At 38.3% G+C, this 24,630-nt stretch overlaps 1 protein-coding gene across 1 annotated transcript in view; it reads left to right on the forward strand.

Annotated features, from left to right (window-relative positions):
• The first annotated feature begins 364 nt into the window (after positions 1–364).
• Positions 365–24,630, forward strand: part of RPGR (retinitis pigmentosa GTPase regulator) — a 54,002-nt gene continuing 29,736 nt past the window's right edge. Inside the window, exons 1-7 of the mRNA XM_038142897.1 lie at positions 365–436; positions 2,659–2,784; positions 9,498–9,590; positions 12,155–12,217; positions 13,748–13,906; positions 15,354–15,503; positions 20,867–21,025. Coding sequence (XP_037998825.1) covers positions 397–436; positions 2,659–2,784; positions 9,498–9,590; positions 12,155–12,217; positions 13,748–13,906; positions 15,354–15,503; positions 20,867–21,025 — 790 coding nt within the window. The 5' untranslated portion in view covers positions 365–396. The remainder of the gene's footprint in view (positions 437–2,658; positions 2,785–9,497; positions 9,591–12,154; positions 12,218–13,747; positions 13,907–15,353; positions 15,504–20,866; positions 21,026–24,630) is intronic.

The raw sequence follows: 24,630 nt of genomic DNA on the forward strand, positions 1-24,630 counted from the left end.
GGTGATGTCGTGCCCACAGCCCTGTGCCAGGCCCAGCACAGCCCATCCTGTGGTGATGTCGTGCTCACAGCCCTGTGCCAGGCTCATCACAGCCCATCCTGTGGTGATGCCGTGCCCACAGCCCTGTGCCAGGCCCAGCACAGCCCATCCTGTGGTCATGCCATGCCCACAGCCCTGTGCCAGGCCCAGCACAGCCCATCCTGTGGTGATGTCGTGCTCACAGCCCTGTGCCAGGCTCATCACAGCCCATCCTGTGGTGATGCCATGTCCACAGCCTTGTGCCGGGCCTTCCTCCCCTCAGGGCCCGGCCGGGCCCGGTGCCGCCCCCGCCGGCCGCCAGGCGGCGCTGCCCGCGGCCCGGCGCCCCCGGCCTGGCGGGGCTTCCTCCCGGCCGCCATGGCCGCGCCCGCCGCGGGGACCGAGCTGCCCGTGCCCGGTGAGTGCGGCCGCTCCTCGAGGCACCCGGGGGAAAGTGCGTCTGCCTGTGCCGGCCTCTGCCCGCCTCACCCCCGCAGGTCTCCCCCGGCTGCGGGCCCCGCTCCGGGCCGGCGCCTCGCGGCGCTTGGGGAGAGACGCGTCCGTCGCCGCCGGAGCTCGGACGGGGCAGCCCCGTCAGCGGCGGGGGCGGGGGGCACCCCGGGCACTCGGGGGCCGCGGGTAATTCGGAGCATTAATGGTTACTTTGTGTCGCGGTTTGGGCCAGGGTAATGTTCAAACATTGGCTCGTTGCTGGGATAACAAACGCCTCGTGTACGTCCTGTGGGATTTAATTTACGGAGTTAATGGGGCTCAGTTTCCAAACTGATGGCAGCGCTGAAGCACAGAATGGGTCAGGCTGGAAGGGACCGCCGCGGGTTGCCTGGTCCCCCCTCCCTGCTCAAGCAGGGTCATTCCACAGCACATGGCACAGGATTGTGTCCAGACGGTTCTGGGGTATGTCCAGGGAGGGAGACTCCACAGTACACACAGTCGCTGCACAGGAAAGAATTTCTTCCTCTTGTTCCGGTGGAACTTCCCGAGCATCAGTTTCTGCCCATTGCCTCTTGCCCCGTTGCTCAGCACCACCGAGCAGAGCCTGGCTGCATCTTCTTGGCATCCCCTGTGTTTAGATATTTATACAGATTAGTAAGGTTCCCTGTAAGCTGTTTCTTCACTCAGCCTTTCCCCATAAGAGAGATGCTCCAGTCCCCCAGACATCCTTGTTCCACCCCCCAGACCCACTTCGTGAGCTCCATGTCTCACTTGAACTGAGGAGCCCAGAACAGGGCACAGTAGTTGTGTCCAGTTGTGAAATGTTGTGGCTCAGTGAAATGAATGAGATACAAAAGGCATTGGAAAATGTGTCAGCTTTTTGTATACATTGAATAAAGAAAATGTTTTCATGTTAACCCTTCTGAAGAGAAAATAAATGAACCAGAGTGCTCTCTACCTGCTGAAGAGATTGCTAAAAAAGTTCAGAAGTGCATGGCTCTCCGGCTGGAGATGAAAACTTCAAACAGAGTTTTCAGATGCTGTTTAGCTTGTCTGTAGTTGTAGGTGTGTCTAGGTAAAATAAGGAAAAAACTCAACTCTTTCTTTAAGAAGGCTTGAGTGTGTCTGCACAAAGCTTGTTGAGCAAGTGAAAGTGAAAAACACATCTAGTGAGGTAATAAGTACAATTTATACATGTCTGCTCCATCTGATATATAAAATAACATCTTTGGAAATATGGGAAGCTTTTTGCATTAAATAATTATTTTAAATGCAAATCAAATGTACAGTTTAAGAAAGAATAAGGTTTTGGAGCTGGGGTGCATATTGTTGATGAGATTGTTTTCATTGAAAGTAAATGCACTAAGATGTCTCAATGTAATTTTTAGAAACAGTCTACTGTTATTGTATTTCCTAACATGAGTTACATGCTAACAAAATTTACAAGGAAAAGGTTTGGTTTATTCTTGGTTTTGTTTTTTTAAAGAAATCTATGTTTTATAGCACAGGCTTTGACATTTTAAAATAGGAGGTCAAATTGAGCTTTTATATCTGAGCTGACATTGTCTGCAAGGATTTTGACAAATTATTTATCTTGTAAGTTCATTTATTTTTCTGTAGAATTGGCATTTTCTGTCAAACCACATGCCTGACCAAAAGCTGAACATATAGTTAACGTTCTGTATTTTGAAACAATGTTGCCAACATTTTTGACAGTGTGAATTGAGAAACCAGGTGGACTACAAAGCCTGAAGAGCTGCTTGGACTTTATTTTGGTGTGGTTTTGTTTGGATTTTTTGGAACATGGTCATATCACTGAATCATAGAATGGTTGGGCTTGGAAGAAATCTCTGGAGACCATCTGGTCCAACCCCCTTGGTAAAGCAGGTTCAGCCAGAGGAGGATGCACAGGATCACCTCCAGGCAGGTTTTGAGTATCTCCAGAGATGGAAACTCCACAGCTTCTCTGGGCAGCCTGTTCCAGTGCTCTGCCACTCACACAGGAAAGTTCTTCCTCCTGTTTGGGTGAAATGTGAGTTTTGCCAACCCGTGTTTCGAAGGCTGAGAGAAGAAAGAAGAGAAAGATAAGAAAATAAAATGTGCCACTGAATTGATAGAACATATCTACTTCAAAATATGTGAGGCAAAATTTGCTTTCACTAAAATTGACATCTTTTTATGTTTCAGAGTCAGGTGCTGTTTTCACATTCGGGAAAAGCAAATTTGCAGAAGACATTCCTAGCAAGTTCTGGTTCAAAAATGACAAGCCTGTACTTATATCATGTGGAGATGAACATACAGCTATTATTACAGGTCAGTATTGGAAATGGAGGACATAGAATCAGAACTGTTTAGGTTGGAAGATACCTTTAAGATTATCAAGTCCAGCCATTAACCCAGCACTGCCAAGTTCCCCACCAAACCATGTCCCCAGGTGCCACATCTAGACATCTTTTAAACACCTCCAGGGATGGTGACTCAGCCACTTCCCTGGGCATCCTGTTCCATGAAGAAATTTTTCCCAGTCTCTGTTCTAAACCTTTCCTGGCACAGCTTGAGGCCATTTGCTCTCATCCTCTTGCTTGTTACCTGGGAGAAGAGGCCACACCACACCTGGCTACAACATTCTTTCAGGAAGTTGTAGAGTTATTAGGTCTTCTCTGAGCCCCCTTTTCTCCCACAGTTCCCTGACAGGACTTGTGCTCCAGACCCTTCTGTGGACACATTCCAGCCCCTCAATGTCTTTCTTGTAGTGAAGCTGACCTCTATGATAAAGTGATGTATTTGGACACCTTTGAAAGTTAGGAAGCTTACTTGCATCCAGAGGTAATACATTAATTTGGGTTGGGGAGAGGGGAGAGGAGAGAGGATTGCTTTGTGGGAACTGTTGGATGCCTTTGGAGTTAGTGTGAGGTCACTCAAGGTTTTCACAGGACATGCCCAAGAACTGTTTGGAGGAAGTGTGTAACAACTGAATGTATGACAGGATTTAAACTTAGCATAACTTAGCATAAACTAAGCATAACTTAGTTCAGGCTGAATGTTCCTCGTGAATCTGACAGTGTTTAGTATATTACATGTATTGTGTCATGGAAGTAACAGGAACTGCTGAACACCACAAGTTCACTGGAAATCTCCTTGAAACAATAAATACAATTGTGTCTCTCAAATTAAGCTTGGAATTAGGGTTAACTGTCAGATGAAAATAACCTTTGAAAGAGCAACTCAATAAAGGATTACAGAAAATCCTACAAAAATCAGAAATAAATAGAAAAAAGTGTTCAAAGAAACTGGTGTAATGGAGGGAGCATTATTAATGTTTTTTTCTTTTCTTTGAAATGATGGAAACAATACTCATTAAAGAATTTGTTCATTTTATTTTACATGGAAGGGACTACTCTTCTGTGGATGACCATGTGTGATGATTGTATTGGCAATCAGCTGCTGACAGATAATAAGACTTTGTTGTTGAAAAAAGATAACGTGTATTTTCAGGACTTATTAAATTGGAATGTAGTTATTGCTTATCAATATCCAATTGGTCATTGCTTATTAAATAATTTCCTGAAGGTTTCTTGCAATGTTCACAAGCAACCTTGAAGATGGTGAATTTTTAGGAATAACTATTCCAGGCAAGATAAAAAATAGTATAGATTTCATGGGCTGCAGAACACCCTGAGGTGAAATTACATGATGAATTTTTCAAGCCTAACTTCATGGCAGATGAATTATACATTAATAGTTTATTTTGAACAAAGCTTGACACTCTTTCTTGGATTAAACCAATAATATTAAATTACCCGTTGTATTAAATTAATCCCGATGTAACCTGGGGCACTGTGGCATTTTCCTTTTGCATTTCCTTTTTACATATACTTTTATATAGATATATACATATATAGATATAGATATAGATACATACAGATTTATATACAGATATAGTTCTGTGTTTAAACCAGTAGATTTGAATTGCCTCCCAGCATGTGCCTGGGCCAGCACTGTTAACCCCAGTCAGCAACAATCCCCAAATTCCTACATCACTGTAATAGTGACCACTTAGATAAAGCTTTTGAAGAAATCATCTTGCAGAGATTTTCATTCTGCACTATTTCTGTATAATTTCCCCTTCTCTCCATTACTTTAGGGTATGCAGCTTGTTTCAAAAGTGTCTCTGTAGCTTGCCCTAGCTGTTGTAGTTGGTAGGTACATCACCAGGGAGGCTTCTAGATGATCAGAACTTTATTTCCTCAAAGCTTTTGCCCTCAAGGAACTGTAGAAGCATGAGAAAAAGACTTTTTTTGGTAGCAAAAGGTTTTCTGGGTCATTATAAAGGCAAGGCAGATCAACAACAAATAAGGGGGAGAAACTGCAAGAGTCATACAAAAAAAGTGAAGAAGGGGAGGAAAAAGCTCTTCTCCCTCATTTGTTCTTCACACCAGTGCATGCCCATGTGCACCTCACATTTCTGCAGTTAGATGGAATTGGATGATACAGCCCTTGGGAATGACCCTGAGCTGCAGTAACACCTGGAATAAATGGTCCAGAAGCTCATACTGATAATGAGTTTACTGAGGAGGGTACAGACCTTGTGGGAAACCAGGAGCTTCTTCAGCTGAACCTGACCTGGGAGAGATAAAAGGCAAACATCACCAAGGAAGGAAAAGTATCTCAAGCAGGTGTGTGTTAATGCATGCTTCATTTTACTTTCAGTTGTTATTTACAGGTCACAAAATTTCCCCCCTCCTTTTTTTTTACCACACCTTGAAAGGAGTGGGAGGTATATTTGTAGGGGACAGTGGGAATATGAGGTAGATGAAAATTTAGAAATATACCAATTTTACACTTAACATAGCTCAACAATCGTAAATAAAACAATCACCTAAACTGATACAAATCATTCCTTAATGCTGGATTTGGGCAGAAGAGATGGCTCCAACTAGCACCAAATTTTATTTACATGCTGTGGCTGCGTGTTGGAATTGAAGGGACCAGTGATAGTTACTTACTGACTTTGAGTTGGCTTGCTGAGCTAGTTAAAATGTTTTCTTCTCTAGGAAGGAAGTTTAGGATTGAAATTTGTGTTTCTTTATTCTTTTGCTGTCTACCATTGGCATAACCTTGATTAAAATGTCCAAGCAGAAATCTTTTTAAGCAGTGGTCTTCTTTAGGTCTTTAATGCAGTCATGAGCAATATATATTCCAGCATCACTTGTAACATATTTCATAATGGTTCTTGCCTCATTTCTATATTTTTTAGCCCAAGCATACTGATAGTCCATTCCCTGCATCTTCTATAACTGCAGGCCTTGGAAAGCAATTAATTCATCCTCATGGGAGCTGGTGTGAAGTATGACCATGCATACTTTTAAGAATCTCCTTCCAATGCCTGTGTATTAAACTTTGTTTCCTACAAAACTCTTAAACTTAACAGCTGTCTTATTGTTTATTTGCCTTGATTAGAGTATCCTAGGCAGCTTAACCACATTTAATCAAAGAGACTGATCCTGTTCACAAAGGGGAAAGTGCTGATGAATGAAGACACCTTTTCTGAACTCAGAGCCTTGGAGAGAATTGAAGCCCCCGACACAAGGAAAGAAAGAAGTATCAGTTGTAAAAGTGGGAGTGAAAGGTGCATATGGAACCACAAGAAGATAGTATACTCGTAATTTCAGGTTTTGTAAGGCATTAAGCAACAGAGATCTTGGAAACCCTCCAGGTGTTTTGTCACCAGCTTTCTTCTATTCTTTCTGCTTAGCAGTAGGTCATCACAACATGGCACAATATCTTTTGCATCAACTGCAAGGGAAGGATGAGAAAGATTGGTAACATTTGTGTTGATGTATATGAGCAAGCAATGCTCTGTGCTGGGTTTGCTTGTGTGATGCCAAATGTCCTAAGCATGACTGTGCTTGTTTCTCAATAAAGTTTTTGAAAATATCATGACTTGTCTAACAAAACTGATGCCACTCCTATTTTCCTGGGATTTATTTGACTTCTATATGAGTTTTAAATCAACTGTTAACATAATTTGTTCACTAAATAGCTCAAATAAAAATAATTTAAAATATAATCGTGGTGCCTTGGCATTGGCTACTCTGTACAAAATACTGCTTTTTATGTTTTATTCAGATAGAGTTTCTCAGAAGGATCTTGTATTAAATATTCAAGGCCTGTACATTGCCTCCCCATCTTATTTCTCTCCCACACTCATATAATTTAAAAAGAAAAGGGGGGAATATGTAAAATATACCTCTAAACATAGGTGATCAGAGTACTTGGCTGCCTGCTATGACAAAACACATGAGATTTCAGCTGATATTTCCCAGCTGCCCAATGAATGCCTTTCAAAGCACTTCATGAACCAGAAGTGTACATGACTGATGGAGTTGCCAGGAATCACAGTTGTGATAGCAAGTGTTCGTGAGAAATGAGGGGGGAGACAATCTCTCGCTGAAGTGTCTCACAAAACCTCTGTTGCTACACATGCAAGTGTCTTGGGGCTTCCTGGTTGCCCTGAATTGCTGTTGGTGAAGCATGTGCTGGTGTACTTGCCAGGGAACACATTCTTGGGAGAAGTACTTCAGTTTTCAAACAGGATAAAGGTGGAGACTGCTGTTGGAAGTGTGTTTTCATCACCAAAACAGTCTGAGTAGGCCTTTTCATTGTATCCTGTTGTTTCCCTCCTGTCTAGAGTCATAGTCTTACTCTGCTGGACCTGTCTTGTACCAGCCATTCCACCTGGCAGGTGGCCACAGTCTGGATGATGGCACCAAAGTGGAAGTAAAAAAACCAAGAGCAATCTGAGTTTACGAAATGTTGAAATTTGATCCTTGCCTGTTTGTCTGCTGTTGGATTCGATGTTGGATTCATCTGTGTGGTGGCTGGGGTGTCTCAGTATGCAGTTATGAAAATTGTGCCTTTTGCTTGCAAAATTATATTGGATTTCTTGGCCAGCTTAGATTGAATCATGTCTCTTCCGAAACTTGATTTGCTGTACAGACTGAGAAACGTTGCTTCATTACAGGCATTTGTTTAGGTTCCTCTGTAGTGCCTATTAATTCTCATTCTTTTTCTAAATTAACTGCTTCCTAGATTCCTTATTTTCTGTTATACTCCTAGGAAACCTGAAATTATAAAAGGCTGTCACTCAATTGTAAAAGAATGTGGAAAAATTCCTCTCATCTATTAAGCTCCTTGACTTACAAAGCAATGCCTGAGAATTTAAAGACTGATATAAAAACCAGCAGATTATAGGATGAAAAGCATGACCTTGTTTGAATTTTGCATGGATAAAAGAGAATGTGCTTAAATTGAATTAGGGCAGCTTGGCATCATACTCCCACAAAAGTACTGCTGTCTTAGGAAAGCAGTTGGAAAGTGTAAAGCAAGGATACAAGGAAGCCATACCAATATAGGATAGATGTCATTTGCTGATAAAAATCCTTTCTGTTAAGGTGTGTTTGCTGTCAGGGACAGCTCTGCATGTGTTTGACATGATTGCATTATCAAAATTAGGATGGAGATATAAATGCTGTTAGTAGAACGCTGTGAGCATGAATTTGACCTCTGTCTTTCTTCCCTTCCAGCTTTCTTGGAAAGACATAATATTGACACATAGTCCCACGTGCCAAGAATTGTAAAATCTAACAATCAGGATTTTAGATACCAGTTATAGTTAAGCATTGGTGTGTTTTTTGTCTTTTTAACTATGCGGTTATATTTAAGAAAATGAATGGATATTTTTATTAGAATAGGATATTTTGGTAATGTTTAAAACATTGCAATATCATATTTCAAAGTGTCTGTAAATCACAATCAGAACCTTCACTGGGAACAGCCATATTATTTTGGCAGTGTTATATGGAATTGCAGTTATGGATTGTGGTTGTGGTAATTGTAGATAATGAGGGTGACAAGATCTATGACCAAATTTCTGTCTGGGATGACAACATTATGATGGAGTCTGATGCACAAAGATCTGCAGACCTTCAGAAGTAAAAAAGTCGTTTTAATTGTTGTGAAAGGGTGGGAGTTAAAGGAGAGGATGTTGTTTTGTTGTGGGGTTTTTTGCCAAATCAGTTTCTTTTGTTTTGTAAAGATTTCTGTTGGAATAAGGGTTTTATTTTCCAGTGGGAGCTTTACAGCTTTACAAGGTGTGATAATTAAAAAAAAATGAAATTAAATGAGTTCATTTTAAGGTATTGTCAGTAGTCAGTTTTGGCTACTTTTATCCCACATGACAAAATTCTCATCTGTTCTTATACCATCCTTAGAAAAAGCACTGGTTTTTCAGAATTACAACAGTTCATTGTTTGCAATGGTCAAATATGCAAGTCCAATGACACATCATAAGAATTTCTGAAAGGTGATTCTAGCATTGTCCCTGTTGAACATTTGTAACCTAATGTTTGCATTTAGGTTTACAAAACTCTCTGACTGCGTGGTGGGTTTATAGATTCTGTCTTTATATGCAGAATAACAAATTAATACAGTTTGTGAAAATTTATCAGAAACTATTAATAGAAATGCATCTTTGTAAATCATTTTAATAGAAGACATTTAGCAGTAAAAGAAATATCCCACCTTAAACAATCGAATAAGCCAAATATTACAAATTTGTACTTGTATTTATCAAATAGCTGCATTATTCATTCATGTCTTTAGAGTAAAAGATGTGGGTGCTCAGTTAGATGTGCTGTTATTTTATAAGGGGGCTTATACTGGGGTTTCTGAACTGCAGGGTCTGCCCAAAAGTACATCTTGTTTTCTGAAGAGCACTTCATCTGTGCTGTAATTAGAGATGAGGATGTTTCTTCTTCTGACTTTCTTACTTAAACAACGCAGTTACTATTTTTGAACTGTAAAATCACAAGGATATTAAGTATTGTTTACACTTATATACTGAATTGCCTAAACTTAAACCTTACATTAGAAAGGAAGTAATGAGTTTATTGTGAGTGAATGACCATCTTGGCTGGAATGATGTATTCAAACCCTTGTATGGATTCTGTCTGATTTTTTTTCAGGGAAAGGTAAACTGTACATGTTCGGCAGTAACGACTGGGGCCAGTTAGGACTAGGATCAAAGAACACTGTCAGCAAACCAACCTGTGTTAAAGGTTTGTGTGATTTTTCTTTTTCTCTTTTTTTTTTTTTTTTTGTCTTTTTGAAAGGAGACCCTTGTGAAAAGGTACTTCATAGGATGCAATTCCAAAATAACTTATTCTTTATTATTCTTCATCACATGTGGACATTATTGCACAAGATCAGGAAGATAGCTCTAAAGGATCCCTTATTGATTTTCTATTACTTCAGATTCTGAGTCCTTTTGCATCTGAGGATTACTTCAGATACATAGAATCCTTTCATTTTTGAGGGCTCTGACTTTATGTAGTATTTGCTTATTCTGACAAACCATATCTTCATTTTTTACTGCAGACAATAATCAGATGCTTGAAATCTGCATGGTCTATGTGTTAGAAGCCATAGTTCCAACAGCGCTGTGTAACCTCTGGGTCACTATTTTCTTAGCAACTTTGTAAATGAAGAAAAATCTATCAGAAACTTTTCACAAGTACTGCTACATTTTTAACAAGTATAAGAAATGCCCCAGGGGACATAAATGTTAATACATTTTTATGAGGCAGTAAAATAAATTCCTGTATTCTTTCACATGTTGGAAAATATGTTTTCACTGCACTGTGATCTTTTTGATCTTTCCTAGCTGTTTTTATCTTGTCAAACAAAGCTGAGTCAATACTTTTCCTTATCCCTTTACTTATGTCAAGTCAGATCTATCCCATTAACGCATTTCTTTTCACTATTAAATGTTTATCTTCCCTCTTTCTGCCATCAGATCGATCTGTTAGCTTATTGTTAAAAACAAATTATCCTGCTTGTTCAAACTCTGTTCTTCCTAATTTAGTTTATTCTACTGTCCTTTATTTGCTCCTGCCTCCATCTCTCTTCAGATTGAGAATGCTGCTACTCTCAGGTACACATCTTCTGTCAGCCATGTGAGAGATTGATTCCTACCTTGGCTTAAATAGATTTGGTTTCAAGTTTTGGGTTTGCTGTTGAATTGCAATGGAGGATAAAAGATGAAGAGAAGATGACAGCAATTCAAACCAGACCTGGCTTCCATTGAAAAAAGTCACAAGGGGGGTGTCTTTTTTCTCTTGGCAGTAGACAGCAGGAGGAATTTCTGGAGCTTTTCTCACTAGCCTTTGGTCATCACTTGGCTTTGGGAATGGGGTTGCAAGGACACTTTTCAGTTTCTGCTTGGAGCCAAATGCTTATGTCTGCATGTTTCTGAAAAAAAAAAATATTTTCTGGGACTTAGTTAGAGATTAATGTCATTTGTTATGAAAAATAACCAGCAACATTGTAAATTTAGCATGTCTCATAACATAACATTGGTTAGCCCAAGTGGGAGGAAGTTTAGGGAGCACAGGCTTCTGAAGAGCTGATTAAGATCATCTCTGAAGTTGAAGAGTGTTGGGATATAAAGATTGTAGGAAAAAATCACCATTGGAAATATTATGGTTCCAGCCTGATGGTAGTCGTAGGTGTTGGATAGAAGAGGCAGGAACCTGAATTTGGACAAATTAAGTTTGTGTCTATATGACAGAGCAGGGGCAGTTCATGCTTAAGTTGATAGATTTGTTTGGTGACTTGGTAGAAAGCACCTTAATCTGAATGTTAAAGAGCTGATGAAAGCTGATCTGGAAGGGCTGAAAAAGAGTTTGTGAAAGGGATGATTGTTGTTGGCTTTGTTATGGACTACTGCAGTGGAAAAGCAATTAAAGATTTATTATGTAAAAATAATCCTGGTTTAGAGCATTGCATAGGGGACATGGACATGACTGAGAGAAGATAATTTGTTGACAATGAGCGGTAACTGGAGCAAGGATGGAAAAGTCAGGGAGACATTTTTCCTCTCTATTTCTGAAATGGAGTACACTTGTCATAGGAGAAAAGGAAACTCTGTATTCTCTCTTTCCCACCAAAATAACTCCTGACTCCCCTCACATATATTCCCAGTCTTTCAAAGTGACCAGGCTGCAGAGAAGTGCATGCCATGACACTCTCATTGGTGCTAACTCAGCTGAAATTGAGACAGGATGACACATGCAAAAAATGCAGGCTGTAGCCCAGATAGAGCTGCCCTTGGCATCTGAGATCAGTGATCAGGAAGTGATCAGAACAGAGCAGAAAAGGGATGTGAGCACAACAATGGGAGGTAGGGATGATAAGACAAAGGAACAGGATGGTTTCAAAGATTTACAATAGTGGGAAAAGTCTAAGAGGGAAGTAACAATAGCACTGTTAATGAGAACTGAAGACAGCTTAAATCATTAATTTTATCCTGCAACTTAATATATTCTTTGAGGCATAGCCCATAAATGGCAAATTCCAGGGACTGTGGCACTGGGGTGAGGTAACCATCATCAAGTTGAGTGTTTTAAGTTTTTAAGGTTTGACCTATTTTCTTATCTTGGGGGAATACTAATTTGATAAGTCATGTGCTAGATTCAAATGGGCAAGGAATTTTGTAATAATTCTGCTTGTAAAAATGTGAAAAGAAGAAACCAGAGCTCCCTCTAGAGCATAGAACATTTTCTTGTTGAACCAACTATCAGCTTGTTTATAACTTTCTCTCCTGTTTGGTTTTAATTCTTAGCTTTAAAACCAGAAAAACCAAAACTTGCTGTATGTGGAAGAAACCACACTTTAGTTTACACAGGTATGTAACCTCTATTTCATCCATTGCTGTATGAATGCATTTCTTCCCTTGCTTTCATACAAAATTACATTAGGAACCCCAGAAGTGTTGAAGAAGGAAAAAAATAAAAGAAAAGAAAATGGGTCTTCTAAAATGTAGGGGTTTGACATCCGGTTCTTAGAATTCAGAATTTTTTTGAATTTTAAAATTTATTCTGAGCAAATGCATTTATAAACTGATGGTAAATAGTAGGTTCCTAGTAATAGATAATGGAAAAATTTCTTGCTGGCATTTGAGGTGTGCTTAACAATTATGAATATTTCCTTTAAGCCCTGTAAAGATTTATTGTTAATTTTGTATACATCTGTACTCAAATTCAACTTTGATAAATAATCTTTATTAGTGTGAAGTTATATATTTGAATAAATATAATAGAACTGAATGTTTTCAAGTCTTCAAATTTTCCTGCATTTTTGGTTACACAACATAGTCTGCTATTTCAATGACAACTCGCTTTATTAAGCTATAAATAAATAAACTGTAAATTTAAACTTAAAAATAAATTTGTAGAGACACAGTATACAGAGAATTTATGAAGGCTCTTGTCATGCTTCTATAATTTATGTAATGGAATAGCCATCTCTGTGGCTGCAATCCTTTAGCTTTCAGTAATGTTGTAAAGGGGATTGTTTGTTTATTTGGAGGTTTATATACATACAGACCCTGAACACTGGAAATAAGATTGTTAGAATAAAATAGAACATATTAATAACAATCGAGTACGAAGTCTGCACAAGGTAAATATTAGTCACCTTTGGTGTACACACTGGCTAGATAATTTGTGGCCATTATGTCAGTTTATTTATCACATTTCTGTCTGGGTTTCTATTAATAATAGGATGTATCTATTTCTTCATAGATGAGCACTTTAGATGTGAAACATACTAAAATTAAAAGTATAAATCTTAAAGTTCTCTAAAGTTGAAGATATCTGTCATCAGTGTTAAATTGAAGATTCTAAAAAAAGTACCTGGTTAATTAAATTGGAAGTTATTTAAATATTAACATAAGTAAAATATTTCTAATAAAAAAAACTAAGTAGAAATATATTTCATTCACAGTACTCAAAACTATCAAGTTATTAATTTCTTTCATTTATGTACTAATACAGCTTCAGTTTTTCTTGTGTGTGACATCATGCACCCTTTTCCTCCCACTTTATCTCAAAATATACATTATTTGTGGAAGGAGCTGCTTCTGGTTGCCAGGGCTACTGGTAGTCATTTTCTCAGCGCTCTTGCAGAACTTCCAATCACATTTATTTTTACATCAGTCTCCAGAATAGTGGGAAATGCAGTAAGGTCTTTAGGAAGTTCTGCTCTAAGTGTATTCAGAAAAACCTTGCTAGCTACAACAGAAACTGCTAATTTCAGCCGGAGGATGGTTCAGGGCAATGGACCCTAATTTTTTTAAATGTTTTTTCCATTGAAAATTAAATTACTTGTTCTGGTTTCTTCTTCCTCTGTATTGCCTGTGCTTTTCTGTATGCAGAAAAGGGAAATGTCTATGCTGCTGGAGGTAACAGTGAAGGCCAGTTGGGATTAGGTGACACAGAGGAAAGGACCACGTTTCATTTAATTAGCTTTTTCACCAACCAGCACAAGATCAAGCAACTATCAGCTGGATCATACACCTCAGCAGCAGTAACTGGTGAGAACAAATGCTAATAAAATCTATTTATGTGTGTCCAACCTGGCTCCGGGAAGACATTTAATCCAGCATTCTGTCTGTATATGTGGATGAATTTTCTATCCTCACTGTCTTCTTTCCTTGGTAGCCACAGTCATTTTTTGACAGCCAGTTTCCTATTTCAACAGTCTGGTAAGGGGTGTGTGTCTCATTAACTTAGAGTTTTTGTGAAAGTACAGTAGAACTACTTACAGAGGAGGAATGGTATGAATACCCTCAAAATGGAAAAAAATCTTCAGTTTATTTCCAAGGAAAGCAGCTACAAAACATGAATCTTATGAAAACTAAGCATCTCTAATTGCACTTGTTACTGCAGCTATTGCAGTCCATTGGCTCAGGCTGCAGAGGTGTGTCATTCCTTACTAATTCCGGGAGGGGCTGAGCCTCTCAGCTGTTTCTCAGGCGGCAGAATTATACCAATTACACATCACAACTTGCTGAAATCCACACAGTTACAATACTTCCAGTCACTGGATAGGTGGTCCTTTATTACCCTATAATGCAGTTTTTCATGTCTTGCTGTAGAGCAGTTTTGTCTGTACCTGTTTAGGGTAAGTTATTGAGGCTGTAATTTCAGAACTTGAGAGAGATGCTAGCCCGCTTCTTTGGTATTTGGCTGTTTTAATGCCAATTGCTGACATTCTCCTGAGTTTTTAAGATTTTTAGGACAATTTTGAATTATTTTAACTCCTAACACCACCTCAGGAGTACTGTAGGTGGTATTTTTTTATTTGCAACTTATTTCCCACCAATAAGAAATATGCATAGAGAAGACTTTATCTCTTCAAGAAGAATCTACAGACTTTTCATGTTGTTCACTGCCTTTTTTTCTTTTTATTTTTACCTTTGCCATTGGTCTTTGTTTCAATAAAAGCTGGTCTTAATAAATCTGGAACATCTACTGTTGTAGTTTAAGGAAAGCAGAATGAAGCTGGTCAGTACAACCACCTGTGAGGAGAAGTGAAAGATAAGGCATGAATAAGTGGGATGCCTATCAAAGTCAGAACAGAGAATAAGTTTGGAAGAATGAGAAAGGGGTGACTTACACCGAGGAATGAGAAGATGCTTTAAATTCACTGTAATATTTTCATACTGACTTCTGGTAACTGAATTGTCTCACTCAGTCTTCCTCTTTCTGAAGGAATGTTTTTTACACAGTATTTTTTCTGTTAGTATTTATGGCCTAACATTGGTTGATGTGTAAATGTTCTGGGTCACTTGTGAAAAGCTTAAGAAAAACCCTCTTATTTCCAACTCCTTTTTGCATTGAGCTAAATTATCACTTATATCCTTGAGATCATGACATTCAGTAGTATTATATACAGAGTTTCTGAAGTTCTCTTCAATAAATAGATTAACTTTTTATTAGTTTTTGGTTTAAATCTATTAACTATCTGTTTCATTTTAGAGGATGGGCAGCTCTTTGTGTGGGGTGATAATTCAGAAGGGCAGATTGGCCTGGCCAGTGAAGCCTCTGTCAGTGTCCCCTGCAAAGTGGATATTGGAAAACCTGTTTCCTTTGTATCCTGTGGATATTATCATTCTGCCTTGATTACAGGTAAGAGAATGGTAATAGAGGTTAGTGGGGACAAGACAGTGGTTTTCAAATATTGTTTGAAACTTGATACCCTATAGTTGTTAAAAACTGCCATGGGACAGAAAGCCTCCTATGTAGTTTTGTATCACACACAGAAAAAACTTGCAGTTAATTTTCTGCATCTGCACATTGTTGTGTGAAAGTATATCAGAAAGAATGAAATATCTTATTACAGTTTATTTTCATAAAGGTTATTGCGTATATTGTGGATTAAAACTATGGTTTCAAAAATCCAACTTTTTTGAGGTTTTTTTTTGTTTTTTGTTTTGATGATCAAAAAAACCCTTTATCTTCTCTAGAAATACCAATATTGAACTGAGATGCTATGTTATGAGAAAAAAAATAATCTTGTTAGAAGTAAAAGATTGTTTTCCAAGTTTGTTTTTCGGTCTTAAAATGTAAGTTTTGAAGTCAGTTAAACTGGCCGTATGTGATATGAGGAGAAGCCATGCTGCAGTGAGCTGTTGTCTGATCTCCAAACCAAACCACCTCCCTATTGCTTTCCACCTGTCTCTTCCCAACTCTCCACTGGTTTCCAAAGTGAAGATTCCACTCATCTTTTAATAATGCCAGTATGGATGAATTATCAGGCAGTATTGATGGCATTATGTATGAGCAGTTATGAATTCCTCTCAGCTGTATAGATTTACATTATTAAACTTTACTGTTTGGTCCCCTTAGAGTAATTAAAGATTTCAAAGGATCAATAGTTTTGATTGCAAAGCTTTTAATGGGTACCCAGGAGCTGTTCCATCAGATAGCTTTCCCAGATTACTTGATAAATGTTACTTTTCCACACACAATAGCTTTATTGCTCTCTGAGAACATGCTGTTAACAGAATGAGAGCTTGCTGCGGTGGACAAATATTAATTAGGTGTTAGGCTGCTAGTGTGCAACTTTTTATTACAAATGCTTTATTAGAGTAAATGAATTAAGTGTCTGGGACTGATCAGGACCTCAGCACCTGTTAGGAAAAATACAGCTTCCTGGACTCAGAAGAAATGGGGGGAAAAAAGATACTTGCTTCAAGGATGTAGTAGTAATGTGTGTATGTCTGCCTTTGAGCCAAGAGCTGAAGGTTCAGGAGTGCAGCAGGATGTCACAGATTTCTTATTAGTAGAAGGGTTGAGGACAAACATCTGAGAGTAAAGTGAGAACAGTGTGTGCCAAGTGCCCTAAGGAAGTGGAAACTTTTGTTGGGAGGGGATAAGGATAAAAGGCTTAGGTTCGTATCTGGCTAAGAAAAATGGAACTTCTTAAAATATTGATAGGAAGAATGAACTGGTTATCACCTGTGAAAATGAGAAATTGGTGAGCCTATTACTACTTAAACAGGCCTGAGTATAAGGTGGAAAATCTTAATTTTTAGCCTTAATATCTGCCAGTCCTGCATGAATTCAGTCTATGTCACTGAAGCTAGTGACACACACATGGCCTTCTTTGTGGTGAAAGCATAAATTTTTTTATTACTTTCCTTGGGCCCCTTGCCATCAGTTTTATTTGACTGATACTTCAGCTGCCATAAAAATTTAATATTGGGCATCCAAGTACTTTTGCAGAATCGATTTTCTGTTGCACTACTGTCAATGTGTAGCTACACAGTGTTTAAAAATTAGCTTTATGCATTTTTTCTGAGTATACCATAGTCACAGGATGTGTTACTTACCAGTTATTAGAATACTATAGAATTACCACATTTTTATTTTTACACGTCAAACAATACATTAATAGTGTAACATCCTTGCAGGATTTAGAACTTGGTAGATGCTGTCAGACTGAGCTGATGAGCCTGGCCCCATGTGGCTCCCTTTCTTGATATGTTTATGTTTGACATAAGGTGTGTGCTGGCTGAAAAACCTGTTGGGAACGCAGGCATATCTGGGTTAAAACTGAAAGGTGGCTCATGAGGATGCTAGAAAACATAGTGTGGACACAGAGTGCCCTCTCCAGGGCAGGATGCTCATTAATAAGGGAATATTGAATAAAAAATTGGTGAAGTATGGATGCCAGCTTTTTTTTTTTTCCCCTTTTAAAATGAAGTTCTTTTTTTTTTTTTTTTTTTTTTTAACATTGCTGGGTTTTAGACTTTTTTTAGTAGACTTTTAACTTTAAGTTGTTTAACTGCTATAAAGGCAAGAGCAATGCCTCTTACAGTTCCAAAAACATGATGTCACCCTTCTTCCTTCTGCTTTCTAGAAGGCCTTCTTTGGAGACAATTTAACTGCTGAATATGTGTCACCTGTATTCTGCCATGTACGTGTGGACTCCACTGATGCCAAAGTGGTTGTAGAATAGATGAACAGAATAAATCCTGAATATTTTAAATAAAAAAACCCCACTTCTGAAATTTAAACTAGGCACACGCACAGGCAATGGCTAACTCAATTCCATGTGAAAATTAGGATTACTCAGTTCATATTTGAAAGATGATTGTTTGCTCCCTTTCCCTCTCTTTTGCATTTGTCAAAGAGTTCCACTGAAAAGAAGTTCTTAGTCTGTAGCTTCCAGCTCTCTTCAGGATTTTTTCAATGTGTTTTCTTTCCTCCCTTTTTGCAGGCTTTGGACATTGTGTCCCAGTATCAGGGTTATGTCTCAAGCAAATCAACAGAGAAATAAACTGCTGGGAGGGTGTAGCAACAATTTTGAGCACTTATACAGATCTTTCCTTTCCTTTGACCACACACTCAAGAGGGGACAATTTTTCAGGAAGTATTAAGCTTGGCAAGCATGCACAGCTCATTTGTCCATGGCAGGAGATGGAGAGCAGGAAGAGCTGATACATCTCACCACTGCTCTGGCTTCTACAGCAGAATTAGATGTGTGGAGACAGAAATTAATTGAATGTCTTAGCCCCCTTCTAGTGTTTCCCCTGCCTGAATTGTAACTGTAATCAAGGTCAAGATAGGTTCTTATTGAGAAGATGTCTTTTCAAAAAGAGTTTTGCAACTTCCTTGAATTCTTTTTTTTTTTTTTAATATATTTTATCATTATTTTTAAGGACTGGTTTAAGAATCATTCATCCCGCAAACACTTCCATGGTCTGAATTTCAGTGTTGGAGACACTTTTAACCAATTTGGTCTTAATAAATATTTCTTTTCTTTTTCTTCTTCATTTATTCAAGAAATATTAGAGTTATCCAATTCTTTTGTCATATCATTTTTGCCCCTCATTTTCCACTAGCCAGGTCTCTTATCTATGCACTCAAATCCACATTGTCCTTTGAGGGACATTTTCCATTCACTTGTCCATTTTCTTGATATGCGCCTGTGATTTTAAGTTTAGTGATACAGAAAATCACATTAGGGAAAGTTCAACATGTGAGAGTGTGACTCATATGAGAGGAACAAATTAAATAACCAGGTTTTGTTGTAAACAGGGTGTCCTTAAAATTCAGGTGTACTCACACAGTACATCATGTCCTCAGCATGCAGATGTACTGCACACAAAATTTATCTGGGTTTGACTGGGTTCTGTTCATGCTTGATTGCTATTTTTCATAGTTTTTAGACCACTATTTGCCTAAAAGGGATGTGTAATGTATTCAAAAATTGCTTTGGTAAATGGTTTTATCTTTGTTAGCTGGATTATTAAGTGGAAAAAATGTAATAAACTTGATTAGTTTGGGAGGCTTGGCCATTTGAATCTCTAATCCTCTTAATTAGATAGTGATTGGATTAATTTTTTCAGTGCAATAGTGTTTAAAAAGAACTGCTGGTCTCTTCAAAGAGAACTGCATAAGTAGTTGTCTCCCAAGTGATTTTTGGGGTTTTTTAAAACTTGTTTTTAGAAATATATGGCTGATCTAAGAATACTGAAAAAATACTTACCTTGAAAAAAAAAATACAGGATTCTTTTTGTTGCCTCTTTTTTTTTTTTTTTTCCACTTAGAATGCTTAAAATCTCTTTTTGTCAGCAGAATGTTTTGGTTACAGAAAACCTCACATTGCTGTTGATTTTTATCTTTTTAATTGGCTACTGTTTTAGAACAGAAAATTGATGCTGATGCAAATAACAGCAAAGTATTTCTGCACATAGATATAACAATGAAATCAGAATTAAAACAGGAAATCAAACTGAACAGAGAAGCCTAAACATGGTATGTAGGTTTGAAATGTAATGAAATTTACTTTTTTGCTGCTGAGGTAATTTGCTGGTTCTTAAGAAGCACAGACAGATTGAAATTACTGGAAAAATTCTTAGAAAAGAGGAGCAGAAGAATGTAAGAGAGCCTTGAGAAGATGAGGCTGAGGGGGGATCTCATCCTTGCCTGTGAGGGATGGCTCAGGGATGGACCAGGCTCTGCTCCGTGGTGCCCAGCAATGGGACAGGAGGAATGGGCAGGAACTGATGGCCAGGAAGTTCCACCTGAACATGAGGAAGAGTTCTTTCTCTGTGCAGTGACCGAGCACTGGGACAGACACCCAGACAGACACCCGCGGAGCCTCCCTCACTGCAGATATTCCAGAAATGTCTGGACCCAATCCTGTGCCATGTGCTCAGGGATGACCCTGCTTGGGCAGGTTGATTTTCCATCAGAATTCCACACAAAATTATTTTCTGTTTCAGTTCAGATTCTTACAAGCAATTCTTCAGTTGACTTAAATACTGATTACAGAGAGAATTACCATCTCTCAGAAGCAGGAGGTATATGGTTTTGTTTTCCTGTGGCTATGTTCCTTGCAGACTAAATATTGTGATTTGGAATTTGCAGGGGACTCAAATCTAGCACCTTTTTGTCCCATCAAAGCAGAGTGAGGGCAAAGAGCTTGGAGCAGAAGCCCTGTGAGGAATGGCTGAGGGAGCTGGGGGGTGTTTAGCCTGGAGAAAGGGAGACTCAGAGGTGACCTTATCCCTCTCTACAACTCCCTGAAAGGTGGCTGTGGTCAGGTGGGGGTTGATCTCTTTCTCCAGGCAGCACTGACAGATCCAGAGGGCACAGTCTTAAGCTGTGCCAAGGGAAATATAGGTTGGATATTAGGAAAAAGTTTTTTACAGAAAGAGTGATAAAGTACTAGAATTGTCTGCCCAAGGAGGTGGTAGAGTCACCATCCCTGGATGTGTTTAACAAAAACTGGATGTGGCACTCAGTGCCATGGTTTAGTTGAGGTGTTAGGGCATGGGTTGGGCTCAATGATCTTGAAAGTCTCTTCCAGTCTAGTGATTCTGTGAATTCTGTGCTTTTCACAGCTGTTTGGGCATTATACAAATATGTTCAGCTGTTACACTTTTCTGTCTTCGTAATTTGTGTCTGCAGCAGTCTTGACAATCCATTCTTTCTCCTGAGTGTGTGCTGGAAACCATACCTGTTCTGTATTTTCACAGGAGATGGTGAGCTCTATACTTTTGGAGAAGCTGTGAATGGGAAACTGGGATTATTCCCTGAACAGCTGAAGAACAATAGAGTCCCACAGCCTGTACTGGGAATTATGGAAAAGGTTAATAAGGTTGCTTGTGGTGGAGAACACACTGTGGTGTTGACAGGTATGCAATTTTACTGACTTTTCTTACAGCCCTGTAATTTAAACTCCATTAACGCTAAAGAATTTACATCCCATTGAAATGCTGGATGCTGATCCTAACTGGAAGGCCATTGTACACCAAGGAGGTAGAAATCCATGTACCACTCAGCTAAGGCAGGCCTGTGCTGCTCTGCCCATGTCCCCTGGCTACAGGATGAACTTGGCCAGGTGATTTTAACAGAGGAGCTTCCAGGCAGCTCCTGGTTGACACTACTTGCCTGTCCTTGCTTTATCTGAAACTTCAGCAGCAAGTTCCAATGTGAATGTCCTTTTTATTCAATATAAAATGCTGAATTTATCAGTATAAATGATGTATATAGTGGTTTTGGATGTAAGAAAATCCTGTAAGAGCTCAAACTGAGGTAACCTACCATGGATAGGATCTGCACAGCATGCTGGGGTCCTTTTCAATTCCACACAGCTTGGGACTCCCAGCCTCTGAAGTGACAGAAGGTTATTGATCCTGTCTTCTTTTTCTTTATAGTCTTAGCTCCAATAAATAGCATTTTAAGAGAACTTTACGTAGGCTGAGTGCCTTTCTTACTGGAATTGTAATAAGCCAGCACCACCTGGTGCAACACTGATGATTGATGTTTCTTTCCTCTAAGGAGCTTGAAATTGTTATTGCAGTGAGAAGGAAATTCTGAAGGAAAGCTTCCATTCTGTAGTAAATTTAAATGCTCTTGAATATTTAGGAAGGTATGTAGGAAGTCACTTTTCACGTAGCTTCACTATCTACTGCATGCCTGAATGGATTAAATATCTCTTATTGTGATACAGAATTTGCTGGTGCCTTTGAGCAGAATCTTTAGAATAAATATGAAAGCAGTACAGACATATGCATTTGACATATTGTGCAGGTTATGAAAATCAGCAAATAAAAATGTTAGATATTAATTCACAGGGCCACATATATAGTACTTGGAAAATGCTGTGTGTTACTGAACTGTTGAATGGTTGTCTGCCAGTGGTGACTTAGCTTTTCCAAGGCATATGTGCAAGGCAGTGCCAGCCATTTCTTTCCACAAATCCTATCCTGACCTAGAGTGGTGTAGAAGCAGGAAAGGTAAGTTTGACTTTGCCTGAAAATAGTTCAAAAATATCAGCTTTAGCTTGTAATGAATATAATATGTGTAAAACTGTATGGCTTGTAATTTTTTTTCTGCAAAAATGAAAAAGCTGTAAAACCAAGTTGGATGTAGAGATATCAGTCCTTAAATCTGTATTCTGAAGGTTCTCTGTGGTTGTCTCTTGACAATCTTGTGGTGTGCATTCAAGGCTAAGTAGCCAAACTTTCTAAAATACAAACTGATAATCTAACTGAGGGTGATTGTGAGTAATAGATGTGGTGTTGTACAGCAAGCCATTGGAAAGAGTAAAGGTGGAAGTGAAATGCTGAGAAAGATTATGTATATTGAGTCAAGCTGCAAGATTCTGGCTAGGTTAAAATCCATTTGGGAAAACTCTAGAGAGGAAATAGCAGTAGCTAATCCAGGAAGTAATGTAAACATTTGTTGACATTTCAATACCTTTGTCTCCCTTCTTCCACCAACAGGCAGTCTTACCCTGGCAGTATGCTATGTTACAAAATATATTTATTTATTTGAAATCAGATTATCATTATTAGTAAAAAACTGCCATAAATTTGGGACCAACAAATGCATAAATCATAGCATTATTTTATGAGTTATAAAGTGAAGTTTTGTAGAAAGAATTTGATTATCATAATTGATTATTTTTTAGCCATAAATCTGAATTCAACCCATAGATATTTTGACTTAATGGTGTTTCATGTGATAAAAATAATCATTATAACCAATGACTGTTATAGAGATTTAGAAGAAAGATACAGACCTGGATGCCATCATCATTATAGTGAAATCTGTACAAGAGCTAGAACAAAGAGGGAAATATAAATGCCATAGAAAAAATGCAGTGAAGAAAATACTGTAATAAGTATGCATATATGTAATATTTGCTTGCTTATGGAAATAAATTCTTTAGTAGAAGTAAGAAAGAAATTCAGTGCTGTCTAAGCTGGCAGTTGATGATCAAAGTATTGAGCACCAGAGGACCTAGTTGAGTCACAAAAAGAGGAAAACTATATCCTCCAACAAAATACATTTCCTGAAGATTAATAGTTGTGATAAGAGGGAAAAATCAGATAGATTTTTTTTTTCCATGTGATTCAGCTGTTATTAAATAAGTGACAAATGTGAACTTCTGGCTAAGACACTTTGAGTGAAACAGTGGAGAATAGTGGCAATACTGTCTCAAATGAAAGCTACTTAGTCAGAAGTGTTAACACAGAGAGCATTTTTTGACTCAAAGCAAAATTTGGGCAAAAAGTTGTGAAAACAGATAGATACAGGTACTAAAAATTTTAAGGGACTGTGACATACATACATTAATGGCTTTGCATGAGAAACTTCACTTGAAATTGGTCCTAAATTACATCTTGAGGTGGTGTGACCAGAAACTGAGAATTCTGATGAGATACCTTTAAAGAGGGGTAGAAACATTTACACCTCTTTTAAACTCATTTTCATAAATTAAGAAAGTAATAAAATTTTGAAGAAATTCTCAATTTCAAGTGTCATACTCCATGAAAATGGGTGCTGCTTGCCTTTAGTAACACATTATATACTGGTGTAGTTTTCATCCTTTCAGGGTCTTTCCAGTTTTTAAGGATGTGACATTTCAGTCTCAGGAAATGAGAGTTGAGTGTGTGACTGTTGAATATTCCCCTGCTTCATCTATCTCATTTGACATAGCAAAAGCACAAGAGAAAATGTCATATGGAAAAACTGTTGCTCATCTTGGCTCATTTCTTGACATAATTTCTACTTAGAGTTTATCAGATTAGAAGAAAGCATAATTCAGTTATCTTACAGAGTATAAGGCAAGTTTCTTCCTGACTCTCATGTGTAATTAGTCTACTCCTAAGCACTTCATATGATTTCTTTTTTATGACTGTTGTCTATTCTATTGGCAATTTTGTGTGGTGAAAACCACTGTTATCTGGGTTATTAAATCAAGGTACTGCTTGGAATCTCTACAATCATCAGAACAAAAGGTAGAAAGTAAAAATTAAAATAATTATTTGGGTTTTTTTCCTCTGAAATTCTAAAATGAGAAACTCATTATTTTTCCCAGAGAACGAGAATTAAATTGTTGAGAGCAATAATTTATGAAAAAGCCCAATTTTTAAAAGCTTGTTTTTAGAAATGTTGAGTGTGCTACTGGAAACCATCATCTTTACAAGCTCTATTGTTACCTCTGCCTTTAATATTTACAATTGTTCTAGACAATAAACAGAATTGCATTTAAAAATTCTATAGTGCAAAATCTTGAGACCACAAAGCTTTTCATCTCAAGGCAGTCAGTCAGCCAGTCTGAGAAGATCCTGTCCTCATCTCAGATTCATTCTCTCAGAGACCAGAAAAATTGCACTGACTACCCCCAATGCTTGCAGGTACTTCGTGCTGCAAATGAAAGCTGTTGGTGTCATCACTTTCAAATGAAATATGGGAGAGCAGCAATCCCAATTTGTGTGCTTTTTTTCAA

This window comes from Motacilla alba, chromosome 1 (assembly GCF_015832195.1).
Source record: "Motacilla alba alba isolate MOTALB_02 chromosome 1, Motacilla_alba_V1.0_pri, whole genome shotgun sequence".
Classification (NCBI taxonomy): domain Eukaryota; kingdom Metazoa; phylum Chordata; class Aves; order Passeriformes; family Motacillidae; genus Motacilla; species Motacilla alba.